Source organism: Colletotrichum navitas (assembly GCF_030913465.1).
Source record: "Colletotrichum navitas strain CBS 125086 chromosome Unknown LY79scaffold_2, whole genome shotgun sequence".
NCBI lineage: Eukaryota > Fungi > Ascomycota > Sordariomycetes > Glomerellales > Glomerellaceae > Colletotrichum > Colletotrichum navitas.
This window is the reverse complement of record NW_026850548.1, coordinates 485,319-499,500: the sequence shown is the minus strand read 5'-3', so window position 1 is coordinate 499,500 and position 14,182 is coordinate 485,319. Positions and strand designations below refer to the sequence as shown.

Here is a 14,182-nt window from a genome sequence, read left to right as displayed (position 1 = left end):
GAGAACAGACAGGGGTCCCGCTGGCATGGAAAAGGAGAGAGGGTGGGTGTGAGATGACTCCGTCCGTTTGTGCGCCTTTTGCTAGAAGGGCACTCACTCAACAGAGTTGGAGAGAGAGACGTGGCCGGCAAGCAACACAACAATTGCCAGTGGCTCTCTTGTGGTACACCACGTACTGTTGCCGCGCACCTCTCCATGTTCCCACCTCATTTGCCTCCTTCTCAGGGGAGGAGCTACCTACGTACGTATTGTTGCCGCTTCTGCTGCCTCGCGACCGGTTTCTGCTTATACCACTTCCGTAGGACAAATGGTTAGTCTTACAGGATGGCAAAGGGGTACTCCCGTGTAGTCAGTACGTACTTGCATGCACGAAGGCAAGAATAGCCTTGGTGTTGCTTTGCCTTGTCGACATCCATACTATCGCACACTACGGAGTACACGTACATTGTAAACTAGGCAGGTTACTGTCCGCCTTATGTTGCCTTGTCGGCTCCTGCCATCCTCTGGCCTCCCTGTCCTGTCCCGTACAGCGCGAGTATGAGGCACATGTCGTTGCGGGACATCTGTGTACGTGCCGTTGCAGGTATTGCAGGTCCAAGCAGATGGCAGATGATTGACGACAATAACAACCGGTGAAGGACCTTGCAAGGTGCCTGCCCCTTCCTTATAGGCACGCAGCCTTCCCCGTGCGGTGAGCTCGTTGGCACAGCGTACCTCAGCGGTCCTCGTTGAAAGGGAGATCCTTTGCCGCAATGCGTTACCTTGCGCCGGGAGATGAAGGCCAACGCTCAGACACCTTGACAAGACTGGCTCGAGGGGAGAGACCACCATGATGGACGAAGGAATATTCAGTACTGTGTTGGTGCGAGCTCGGCAGATAGGTAGGCACCTAGGTACACTGCCAAATGCGTGTCGTGCGCGCGACCCGGCGGTAACTCAATACCTTGCTTGTTCCTAGCATCCTCGATACCTTTACACCTACCTAGGTAGGTACCGGTAGGTAGGTAGTGGACATGTATGAACGAACGTTTTGCCTCTCGACAGTCATTCCACAGGTTCGCCTCTCAATTATGCGATATTACTACTATGTACACACAGACGTATAGACGGACAGATGTAACAGGCAGTTGTCCAGGCACACATCAAAGGTTAGCTCCCAAGTTGGACTTTTCCTCTACTTTTGCTTTTCTTGTCTCTTTTTTCCTTTTTTTTTTTTTTCCTTTTTCGCTTACCTTTTTTCTGCTGGGGTCTGTGACGAAAGCCGATGTGAGGTCAGACTGACATGATGATCCCATTTCCCCCGCCAAAGCCAGGTGCCGAGGTACCGTAATTAGTGTCTTGTTTTCCCCATTACGTCGACGCCCATTTCCGGGCCCCCTTCTTACAGGCGCAAGAGCGATGGTATGGTTTCCGTGCTTTGGCGCTTCGTGCTTTCCCCCCTCCAATCATTCCCCGCGTGCCTACCTAACTATCTGCATCGTGAGTGCACTGTGCCTGTTTGATCAACGATGACGAGATTTAGGGATACGTACCGGACAAAGCCCGTCAAGGCATTTGTCGTACCATTCGCCTCGCGTGCCAAACATGGCCCTCTCTGCCATCGACCTCATATCCTCGTCCTCCGGTAACTCACTCGCCATTGAACCTCGAGCGCTCTCGTGTCTCGGGAACTCTACTCCTTTGTCGGTGTCCAGCTGACCTTAGCCTTTCCTCAGCTGCGACAAAGTCAAAATACACCACCTTGTCCTTTGATTCGCCCGCCAGCGGGAATTCGCTTGTTTCGACACAGAGGATCGGCGATAAATTACTGCCCATCACCTGACCCTGTACCTGGTATATCCAGGTTGCGCTTCGTCGCTGATTTCGCCGATTGCGGATTGCTATTATTGTCTCTGTATGTGCTGGCTCAGCCTGTTGGCGAATTCACTCGGACGGACGCGGGTAATTATCACTCGCTTCTCTATCTGTACGCATGCCTCCCACGCTGCAAATCATTATCAGTTCGCTCGCACGCCCTGTACCACCCGCACTCGGACAGCCTGGTCAGCCGGTTGTTGCATGCGGCCGTGGGGGGCATGAGCGACATGCCCAAGGCATACCCGGGTCCGAATACATGCGATACAGCCCAGCGCTGATGCTGTCAGCTAGCGGCCAATGGAATACATCCAGGTCACCGATGTCGCCATGCATTGCTAAACTACATCCCATCCCGTCTGACAACCTGTTCTCGGGTGATTGATTGCACGCCAACAGCTCAATCCATCTTGGCTGAGTGAGCCACGCAACCGCACACGCTTTCATAAGTCCTCCTCCACTGCTGTGACGGTAGCGCCGTTGTGCCCTCACCACCGGGTACCCGTCTCGTCCCCACCCTTGTCTGGCCCATTGCGATCCTACCGCCGCCAGCACCGCTCGACAAGGGTTCACCTCGGAAAGCGCCGCATCCAATCCTGAACTCGCAGTGGTGCCCCACGCCCCATCTTCTCGGTATACCGCGAATGGCTCATCTTCCGCTCATTACATCAGCACACATTCGCCTCCGCCCACAAGGTGCATAGTCCACTAAACTAAGATCCTGCTCGGTCAGGGAAACCCAAGGCGTTGACCGGTGGTTGCATATTACTGATCTGCCACCGAGCCTGCCACAGAATCCCTCAACTTCGATGATTTGATGTTGATCGGTGGATTCTCGTAGGGGTGGCACCTATTGTCCTTGGAAAGCACGTCTGAACTAGACAAGCCCCCTGAGGCGGCTCTGTAGAACGGGGGTCTCACCGTCTCGTTGGGGTCTTGATTCACGACAACGACGACGTCGCTCATTGCCCTCTTGGTCGAGGGCGATCAAGGCCGAGCTTGGTTTCCACGCCAGATGGATACTAATCCAATGGCTTAAACGCTCACTCGGACTTGCGGATGAACAGGGCCCTTTCATTTCTCGCGCGGCGTCTGGTATCGTGCCACGGCCTGCAATAATCGGCCACACGCTACTGCCACAGATCCAACACGCACAGTGGGTGGTTTAGAGTTCTGCTGGGTCCGAAAATGCATGTACCGCACTGCGTACGCTCCGCTGATTACTTCATCCTTGTGGTTACGACCTGCTGACTGCAACCGCTCAAGAGACGGGTAAACAAGTCTGGGCGTCAGCCATGGATGTAACGACCTTGCATCAAGCTAGAAAGAGAGAGAGGGAGAGAGCCGCAGGGGGGTGTTGTTTTGCTTCATCCCCCATTTCAGCTCCCCATTCCTATTGTGAGTCACTGCTGTTTATTATTCCTGAGAGACGAGCAGGATCTCCCGGAGCGCCAACGGCCTGACGGCCGACCCCCCCCTGTGTCTTCATGCTGCAGGGCGGGCAACAAACAGGGGGTAAAATTAGATGCATCTACTCATCCGCCCCGTTGGGATTCCCTGCCGTACCCTCTCTCCCCATATGGGCTCCATAAATGTGTGATCCAGCGACACGGGTAGCGGTCGCCCGACCGACGTGCGAGCAAGGTGTGCATGCGTGGAAGTTGTGAGGGAAAGGGAGAGAAAGGAAGACGCAGGCTAGTAACCGCACGCGTGCGCGCAGGAAAAGGACGCCAGGCCTCTCCAAGGCCACCATAGTACCACACTGCCCTCCTCGCTAAGCAACGACATACCTATACGTGACGTGGACGCCGTAAGAGGTAAACACAACGGCTGGCTGACGTGAAGCTGAAAACAGAAATCAAACACAGATCAAGATGAAAAAGCACGAAAGCATACAAAACAAGGAAGCAACCCGCTCATACGCAGGTTGTTCGCCTACAGGCCCAAGCTCGGCCAACTGAGACAGGATATTGTGTTGTGTACATTGCAATCAATTCCGGCGGACATGGACGACAGGTCGCTGCCACTCCCGCGCCACGCAGACGGCGTTTGTATGTGGCTAGGATTCATAATAGTGCATTCCACTCTGATTTACATCGGAATGGCAGATCCTTCGTCGCAGAATAAATAAACACTTGCCTTTTAAACGGACTCGGTTAGGAATTTTTGTTCGCTGTTCCTTTTTTTTTTTTTTCTTTTTTTTTCTTTTTCTTTCTCTTCTTCTCTATCTCTCTCTCTCTCTCTCTCTCTCTCTCTCTCTCTCTCTCTCTCTCTCTCTCTCTCTCTCTCTCTCTCTCTCTCTCTCTCTCTCTCTTTCCAAGAAGGAGCGACGTGTAGATGAGTACGTCGTCGGTATTACGACATGCCCCAAGATACCACCGGAAAGAAATGAAAATAAAACCGCATTTGAAAAGGACTCTAATGTATGAAGAGCACCCCCCAGAGGCCGAACTGTGAAGCGAACCTAGTAGGGAACCCAGGAACGCAAAGTGTGGGGTAACCAATTGGGGTGGGTGGTGACATCGTTACCGGTGCTCGCGGGAAATGGGAGCCACTCTCTCGGCTGGAATGGCAGAGATACAAACCTGAGATATGACCACATTCTGACCAAGGTTGGAGGCGGGCCCTGGGAATCTCCCTCACCCTCGATATCTAGTTTGTAGCTTTACGAACCCAAGGTTGACTGACAAGAAGCAACACACACACACACACACACACACACTACTCTCCCGCACGAGTGTGCCAGACCGTCTCTACCAAGGTCGATCAACACGCGTCGCTGGTCCTTTCCGGTTGCCCGCGGGGACGGCGCCGACGCCACACCCTTGATTAGTTAGGGAATGGGTCGGTAGGCGAGAAAGAAGGATACCTAGCAGTGGCGGCAATGGTCATCATCATCATCATCATCATGCGTTTGCGTGCTCCGACTAGCGTGTCTTTGTCTTGGTTCGTCGCAGCACACGCGCAACCGTGGCTTGGGGGAAGAAGGGAAGGGGAAAAAAAAAGATTGATCTATTGGGATGTATCACGGCTGTTCGTCGCCCGTCTGGGTGTGTGTATGTGTGTGCCTCTAGCAGGAAGCAGATTTTCAGGCGACGTGGGAAAAGCGATTAGGGGGTGGGGCTATCCACCGTCGTGCTCCTGTTTCAACAAGCAAGACGTAGCATTGTATCTAAATTACGGTACGAGGACTAATAACACGTATATTATTACATACATGCCTAGGTAGGTACGGTAGGTTAATGGGTAGTAGCGTAGAAGGGCCCTCGAGAAACGATGATGTACCCGCTGGGTACAGTACTCTAGCCGCCCTCTAGCACCGAAACCCCTTTGCCCAGCCAAACCAGCCCGGTGCAAGACGCCTGGTTCGAGTGAGGTTCAGAGATATGCACCAAAGAATCAGCCATCTCTGTTGTCTCTGGTCGTCACTTAGCGACATTGCGTGCATCGCGCGGCGTGAGAAGTTTTCCGTGGCTGAGGGACCCTTCACCTACCTACGCAAAACTCCCCGAGGACCGAGACTGCAACAGTACAACTGTACAGATAGTTTAGGAAGAGATGCTAGAGTAGCTTCCACGGTGCCGAGACAAGACATTGGGGGGGGGGTGGTGGAAGGGACTAGTAAGTGGGTAGCACCAGTGAAGCAACAGAGCTGCAGCTTCGTACACTGGGGACCACCAGATGCAGCCTTGTCGGCCTCCCCCCCTGTCTAACACGCAACTCCGCATCATCGGTGCCGTCGAGGTGTCACCTGAGCAAACGGGATTGGTCGACTGGCGCTTGATGACTCCTGGGAGGGCGGGTACACAAATCTTGCAGTAAATATGCTGTTTCTGATGCGCCGCTGCTGTTGTCTGTTGCCGTGCTGGCGAGCCTGCCCTGATGCATGCGATACGATGCGATGCGACTGCGACGAGGCCGCCGGCCAACAAGATGCCCAGATGCCCAACCCCTTTGGTGGCACTGGCTGATGTGTCATGGCAGGTGACCGACTGCCTTGCGACAACAGCGCCGTCTTCGTCCTTCCTTCTTGGCTGTGCTTGCTCTCACCGCGCTCCCGTCCAACCGTGACAGGAAGTCAGCGACAGGCCGCCCGTAACCACTCACGGGCGGAATCCAAGGGGTGCTCGTTCGGAAGCTACGGCGCTAGCACCGCTCATGCACGGCGTCCCTCGGGCTCCCCTCCTGTGCGGACGATTCCTGCTCGCTTGCCCGGAGGGGTCCATACACGCGTAAAACCATGGGCGACCAGGGCCGTGGTTGAGAGGTTCTTCAATGCTGCGTTTTGGCTGGTTGTCGGCAATAAGGTGCATCACACCGACATTTGACATCGTAGAGCAGCAGCAGCATGTCATGTGGTTCTCTGGTACCACGTTGAGCCAACCAATTGTGCGATACTGCAATCTCTTGCTTGCCAAGGAGAGAGACACGGTCTGTCGCCTTCAATGATCGGACGGACCGCCATGGTTCATTTAGCGGCCTTCGCGTTGACGCTGTCGTGAGAACCGACGTGCCGTCCAACAGGTGAGCGGCGGCGCTATGCATCCAACAGCAACGTCATGTAGGTCATTGGTAAACTCCTTGGCATGGCCTGTCATGTCAGATGCGCATGCCGCCCACAACGATGAGATGAACGGTAGGAGGGTCATGCGTCAGCCCGTTGCGGCGCGAAGCCTTTGTTCTGCAACCGAAATTAACCTGCCGAGCCAACAGTCGTTTGCTCCGTCGGACCGCCAAGATAATAGCAGCCGGAGGAGGAGGGAGGGGCCTTGATTGCGACTGATATTGCGGACGATGACAGCCAAAAGTCCACGTCAGGCTGGCATTCTCACAGGCCTGTCGAGCTTTGCTCTGTCGTGCTGTGGCCCTCTCCTGGGGTATGAACCGTGTTTGATGAGCAACAAAACGTTACGACTTTGGGCCCGCCCAAGAGTGGCAATCGGCCGAGAGAATCCCTGACGCCCCTCCCCCTTCCCTCGTCGGCCCGGGCCCCCAACCCAATATGCTCGAGCGCGTTCAACTCGCCTCAGTCGGTTGGCGTTGAGCCTCATACAACGTACTCACGGAATAAGGGTCCACGCCATGTGCTGGCTAGGGTCGACACCGATTTCAGCAGCATACAGAAGCAGGACATTGGCCTAACCGCTGTCTCAAGGACGAAACCCCTTTCCGGATGTAGACGGGGTCGGGATGGGATGTCATATCCAAGTGTGCGGACCGGGAGCGGTAAAGGGGTTTGTTCGTCCATGTTTTGTTGTTTTTTCCCCCTCCTCCCCGAGACAAAGTGTCACCTCAATCAGGTACGCGACGCTGAAAGCATGGGGACGACAGAGGGATTGGCACGGCTGAGATCCGGGAGGGTTTTGAGCGCCGATCTTATCTTTGGTTATTGTTGTTGAAGAAAGGGTACACTGTCACCAAATTCCAAGTATGCGGTTGGACGAACCGGCCCCTGTACGCTGGGTGCTGCTCATCGCCGCCATGTTTCGGAAAGAGGCTGCTGGATGTGGGTGCTATCCCGTCGATCTGTAATTACGGCAGCAACCTGTAGTCAGTCATGGGCAAATGTCTCTCGATAATGCCTTGGTACAAGGCCACAGGGGACGGGCTCGTTGGTTGACTACCTACCTACCTAAGTTAAGGGTTGAGAGCCCAGCTAGGTGATTGAGGTCTTGTCATTTCACAACCCAGGGGCAGAAATATGGGGGGGGGGGGGGGGGGGGGGCAGAGATACCAAACATGATTGGGCTCCCATTGGGCAAGCGGCGCTGGAGTGACGTAGTCTTGTCACTTTCTCGAAGCTGGTTCGAACAAAAGGCGGCCCATCAGGACAAGGGCGGGGACAAGGACGTCTCCGCAAACTGGGCACTGGTTTCTGGGTATCCGGTGCTGGAGATAATCCCGGGCCTCCGAGCAGGCAGCGCAGCGCGGCCCTGCACGTAGTGCACTGCGCTGCACTGCACCAAACCGCTGCCGAAGCCCCTCCTTCCCTAGTCAGGCCGTCAGGCTGGACTTGGTCGAGGGTCCCTGGTCGTTGGGTTGGTGGTTTTCTCGTCTTCTCGGGCTGCCGTCATCAGCGCCCACACAGCACGTACGACGTATGTACTGTATGTACGCCCCTAGCACGGAAGAGTGACCCCATGCTTGATTAGCTAAGGCGCCGAGTAGTGCATTACCTAAGCTTCTCAAGTGCCCAGGTATTATGCACCTACCTCCTTAGGTAGGTGCATCCAGGTACCTAGGTAGATTGTCATTCGTCCGTCTACCTGTCGTCTACCTATTGTCTACGTCGCGAGGGAGGGAGACATTGAATGGCGCCGGAAGGTGCGATCCCTGTTCTTTTCCGTTTACAAATACACTGATCAATCGTTGACGCAAGAAATCACACTCGCTGAACGGTGTTTGGAAGCTGGCATTCAGATGGCTATTTCCCCTTCCCGCCAATGTGGTGCAGTCCAACGTTGTGTGGCGCGAGCGGTGTGTGTGGTTGGTGTGCTCGCTGTCCATTGTACGAATAAGGAGGCGAGTTGAGAACCGCGAGGCCTAATGCGACCGACGGCACCCCCGAACTTGCCCATCTCAGCAGCAGGCGCGACAGGGGTGCCGCTGGCCATTGACAAGGGGGTTAACAGTGCTCTTACTCGGCTTCCCAGCTGGGATCGAATGGGAACGTCGAATGCTCGTCGACAGCGAGGTGGTCATTGCTCCCGTACCGTAGCACCGTAGGTAGGTAGGTACCTATCAACAATTCGAAATGGGGTCACGAGAGGCAATCCCAAACAACCACGTCCTACTCCCCGTCGCGAACGAATTGGACGTCGACAAGCCAGCAAACATCTCTCTCCCTTTCTCCGCCCGTCCGCTGCCTGCACAAGCAAAGCAACGGCTGCCTTCTTCCTCCACATACCTACAGTACATACATCCGTCCTTCTCATCGCCAGCTAGGGGTTCATACCCTCGATCCGGGACTACGATGTCGCAGCCCCCCCGGCCTTTCTATTGCTCCCTCACTCTTTGTTATTCACTGCTCGCCACGCATGTGCCTTGACACGACTGAATTGTACGTGGTACCGTACAGGCTCCAAAGGAAGCTATGCGATGCTGCATCGTCGCTGCGACACACACCATCATCGTCGCCGGATGTCCCGTTTGAGTGGAAGTACGGATAAAAGCCGCCCCCCCAAATTCCTTCACACGCCCGCGGTAGTTTTGCCAGGCTCTGCCTATCAGGTGTAACCTTCTGAGGTTGTGGTGGTGGGTTGTCTGGGTCACGATGCGGCGAGACGACCACAATCGACGCTCGCGATGCCAGAGGAATTCTCAGGTGAGAAACACCACCACCACCACCAGTAGTTGCTCTGTTCTGTATGCTTCTCCGACACACCCCCCTGCCAGGGGGAGACAATTTGCCTCGAGCTGAGTCGAACTTGGCCCCAGCTCAGACACCCCCCAAATACCACCATGCACCTCAACGCCAAGATGCGCCCATCTTCATTTCCTCTGTCGCCATCTCACATTGCGAGCATCCGCTCGGCGGCTCGGCGCATGCTCTGTGCTGTTGAAGCTACCATGAGCGGGGTCTTCTTTTTCATTTCGACTTGGTTTGTCGTTTTGTTTTCCGCGTTTAGGTCCAATCCATTGTGAGACCTCCAATTCCCCCCCCCATCCCGCCGCAACTCGGGTGTAGGGATCCAAGGACACGTGCTTGTCTTGTCCCCTGGCCCCAACGCAGGAGGGTGAGGCACATGTCCTCGGAAGTTACCAATCTTCCAACCGTATCGCTGGAAATCCTGAAGCCTAGAGAGAGATGGAGTTGTGCCAAAGCCCGCGGATGAACGGATTCGGCCTCGTCGGTTGCCAACCAACGAAAGACAAATGCCATGGTTCCCTCCCTTGGTAGGCGTACGCCTCCAGAGATGTATGGACAAGTCCCGGTCGCGGTAACGCAGGCTCGTCCGGGTGAGTTGCTTACATGATTTCCTACCATCAGGCAATTTCCCCAACTCTAGACCCCGTTGCACGTTGCCAAGCACAACGGCAGGATAATTCCGCAAGCAAGAAGAAGCAATTGATTATCATGACCGGTCAATGGCCGCAGTAGAGTAGAGTAGAGCGGGGTCACACGGCTTGCCAAGTGCAGTTGAGCGCCGAGTGTCTCATTTCGTCCGCCCTATTCACACAGTTCTCTCTCTCTCGTGGTTACGAATAGTCAACCGAGTTATCTTGGCAAGGCCTGTGTGTGTGTGTGTGTGTGTGTGTGTGTGTGTGTGTGTGTGTGTGTGGCTCGTCATTGACCTCGTACCATTCAAGACACTGCCGGTCTTGAACTCGACTTGCGGCCATGGTGTCAGCTTGCTGGCTGCATCGAGAGAGGGTTCCGTTTCTCATGATGCCGACTTGCCGTACCAAGCCTTGTGGTTCTCGCAAAGGCCGCGTTGCAGCCTGCTTGTCCGCCACCTCGCTTCCGCTGCCCGTCGGAACTCGTGCGTCAGGGCTGCGCGTAGTACATGGTAATTAGTGTGTACACACGTTATCGCCAGCGTTGATACGAGGGATTTCACTACTTGTTGTCCATGGCTGTCCAACGCCCTGTCTGCCCTGCCCTGCCCTAGGTAGGTGCCTTGCGCCACATCCTGAGCTAGCTAGGTATATACCTAGGTAGCGAGGGCAGAGACTTTTGGCTGTCGACCATCTACACCCCCTCCCGGTCTCGTATCATCAACCGCATGGGCACCACATGCGCAACTGCGCACAACTCGATTTTGTTGACAAGAAACAAAAATCATCGCAATCAACGTCAGACAAATTCGAGAGCTATTTTCAGCGTGCGCCCACCCAGAAGACCAAGCCCCATACGGCCGGCCCCTCATGGCGCCGGCTATTGACATCCCTGCCTATATCACACATTTGGGCGCATGCTCCAATGGGCGGGCACTTTGGGCATGCACCGTTGCGAAAGCCAAGCTTTTCCTTGCACGGCCAACCCTTGACGCAATTTTCGCAGTGTCTCTTTTCTCTTTGCCTCTGATTCTTGAGTCTTGAGTCCCCTCTGTTGAGGGATCCAAGGAACCGATGAGAGCGCATCAGCTCATGATGTTGCCGATCCCTCAAAATGCCCGGGTGGCATAGCGTATCGACATCTCGCCGGCTTGAAAGTGACATTGTGACAATCATCATGACTATGCCTTGGAGACAATCCCCATCTCCTCCAGCCAAGTCTGAACCCGTTTGATATTGCCGCAAGTCAAAGATGGTTTGGGCGTTTCCTAAAGGCCGAATGGATAAGAGAGAGGCTCAAAGACAAGAATAGGGGCCAAGGGGTATGGACTCGGAAGCAGCCATGCTGTTGAGAGATCGGCACACGTAGGCATGCTTACCAACTGTCTGCTCATCTTGCGCGTGGTTTGGCCAGGCTGCCTCCGAGTTTAGTTACAGTCTGCACCCATATGATGGGGGGGGCATGTTGGCACTTGATCCAGCCGATGTCCTCCCCTCAGTGTCTCCCTCACATTTTCTCTTTCTCTCCCTAGTTTAGACAAGTAGGGTCAACTTTGACATCCTCATCTCTTGGATGTTAGTATCCACGTTCAAGTGGGTAACGGTGTTTCCGTTATGGTTGCCGGTTCTGTTTTGGTTCCTTTTTCTTTCGTTTCTTTGCCGTCGGACATCGAGATACACTGTGCTGCGCCCCTTGAGAGCTATTTTCTTTCTCGCTTATTTTTTTTCTTTTTCTTTTTTTGGGATTCAATATCAGGGTTGAGCTGTCAAACCATCATCGCCCCCCCTGTGGTAGCATCCCTAGGTCCATTATATGGATTATATTATATCATCCTTACGGCTGCTTTAAGTCTTTCCAGGCTGCGCTGCGCTGCGCCCGTCTGTTCGGCTGCCCCAAGAGGAAAATCCAGCAGAAACCTGGCTGAACACTCATCCACCATCATCATCATCCTCTCCTCTCTATCCCCTCCTTCCCCTGATTCTCTGTGTCCGGTTCTTTTCCGACAGGAAAGAACAGTCACAGACAAGTCAAGATGAAAATGAGAGGCAGCTGCCAAATTGTAGACGGGACTCTTGCCTGGCAGTGACTGTCGGTCGCAAGGTTCCTACCTTGAAAGGTAGTTAGTTAGTTTGTCTAGGTACACGTGCACTTCGTTGCTGCTCCCTGAAGGGAAGCAAGCAGGAGCGGTACACGGTACAATTAGTCAGGTACGCGCAAGCACGGTCGGTGTCAGTGGGGGGAGGGTGGTGCAGATAGAGAGGTAGGTACCTCCCGGGCCTATGCGTTCCTGGCAAGTTTCAAGGTTCTTTCCCTACCCTTCCATGGATCCGACTACTTCCCGACTGAGCCTCACTAAAAACCAACAACATGGGAAAGCATTCAGCCCACTCATGGGGAGGGGCAGTTCAATGCTTTTCCTTTCTCTTTTTTTACCTTTTTTTTTTCTTTCTTTTTTTGCTTGACCCACGACCGCAAACCAACGACGGCAACCCCGACATCATCGTCACCACGCATTGTTTCCTGTTTCCTCCCCCGTGCATCCGAAACCGTTTACCCGAGAGTGGGAGAAAACCCCACGCACTGGATATAACATCCTTTGGCTGCAACGTTCCTCCCATCCATCCACCTCGGCTGTCACATCCACCTCCATGCCCTGGTTGGTCTGCGGCTACCCGATCTTTTCTCTTCTGATGGCGTCGTCATGGCGTCGTCACAGCATCCCACCCAGCGGTATCCAGACGTTGTGAACCTAGGACCTTGCCAGCATAGCATCCTACGACGTGCGGAGAACAACAACATGCACTAGCCAGATCGCCAATAATTGTTTGGGCCAACGCATTCATGCTGCCACAAAACCCCGCTACCTCATACTCGGCTTGTCTGCCCACACACGACGCAGACGGCAGGCACATTGATGGCCCTCGCAATCGCTGATATGCGCGCGGGGAACGACCTTGCCCATGCATTGCACCCATCAGTGGAAGTGGAAGAGGGGCTGAATAGAGTGGACCCACTCGGTATGTCGGGATGGAACCCTCCAGCGAAAAGGAGGAAGAAAAGAGAGAGAGAGAAAGTCACAAACATACGCTGACGCCATTGGAGCCGCGGCAGCTTCTTCCCCTTGTCAACGGGGGTTGGGAAAGACCTCTGTCAGTTTCAACCCCATCCACAAGCCGTCTCCACGTTTGTCTCCACTTCCACTTCACATGCCCAACAACGAGCCCACTGTGACTGCTACCACTTGGTACAGGTCAGCGAATACTTACGTACTCTCGGTGTAGGAGCTGACGAGATTTATCAGGCTCCCCGAGGTTGTACGCTTGCACACTACTCGCGTACATGAATTGCGGGAAGGCCCATCGCCCGCTTACTCCGGACTGCGGAAGAGGGGACACATTCTGCCGCACGACCAGGGCAGTGGGAGCGTGGGAACTGGTGTCACATCACAATCAAATCACGAGCCGGCCCTCGAGGCAATGCACTTAACCTCGCGTCAATTGTTCTGGTAATGGCACCAGCGTCGGTCGCACATTGAAAGTGAAAGATATTGCGCTGGACGCCTTGTTTGCGCATCCTCTGAATCATTCGTCGTTCCAATGCGACGCAGTCGCCTTGTCACACGCGCCAGCTGCACGCTCATCGCATGTCTCTGATCGGCGGCCTGTTACTGGAAGCTTTTGCACCGGACCGACAACACCCATAAGAAGCAGGGGGGGTAATAATTTTTAATAAACATTTTCCCCGGGGTTTTACGATATAGTCGTTTGTTCATGCCGGCCCTGCTATTTCTCAACGCACCGCATTGCCACACGCTGCACACTGGCATGACTATGCGATGTTGCGTGGTGCCACGGTACTTCGCGCGATGCTTTTAGCTACCGACATGACCAAATGAACCTGCCCCTTCTCGGCTGTCCCGTCTCTAGCTCCTGGCAAAGCATAACCCTTCCAAAAGGTGATCTATGTGCCGAGTCACGATTGGTGGGACATCTCTCACATCTCTGGTCTCCCTCCCACTTACGAATACGAATACTCCATTCTGTCAAGCACTGGATACATACCATGAGTGACTTTTGTGGGGAGAGCGCGATAATTGACTTTGCTGCCAGCAGAGAGCAATGAATCTGCAAAAGGGACGTAAGCATAAACAAAATTTGACAACGCAAACACACTACCTCTGGTAGTGAGAGGGCCGGAACCACTACGGCACCACCATCGCATCTCGCTCACGGACTACGCGGGTAAAGAAAATTGATTGTGAGGATCGTCTGGGGTGAAGCAACTCAGCTGCCCAATCCTGCAAGCACAGGAGAAGACATGCTGGGATTC

The 14,182-nt window shown here is 54.3% G+C and overlaps 2 protein-coding genes across 2 annotated transcripts; one reads left to right on the top strand and one right to left on the bottom strand.

Moving 5' to 3' along the window:
* Positions 1–4,743: 4,743 nt before the first annotated feature.
* On the top strand, positions 4,744–5,471 carry LY79DRAFT_535111 (uncharacterized protein; the record flags this gene model as incomplete). Its single annotated transcript, XM_060556489.1, has 1 exon — positions 4,744–5,471. A coding segment is annotated over exon 1 (317 nt), but the record flags the coding sequence as incomplete, so codon positions are not given.
* Positions 5,472–9,012: 3,541 nt separating this feature from the next.
* LY79DRAFT_140957 (uncharacterized protein) lies at positions 9,013–9,397 on the bottom strand. The gene has a single exon (XM_060550953.1). It carries the CDS (start codon positions 9,315–9,317, stop codon positions 9,123–9,125), a length of 195 nt encoding a protein of 64 aa, XP_060420033.1. The 5' UTR covers positions 9,318–9,397; the 3' UTR covers positions 9,013–9,122.
* Between the last annotated feature and the right edge of the window lie 4,785 nt (positions 9,398–14,182).

Excerpts from the sequence above, each read along its gene's own strand:
- LY79DRAFT_140957 (XM_060550953.1), bottom strand. The coding sequence starts at position 9,317 with ATGGTGGTATTTGGGGGGTGTCTGAGCTGGGGCCAAGTTCGACTCAGC.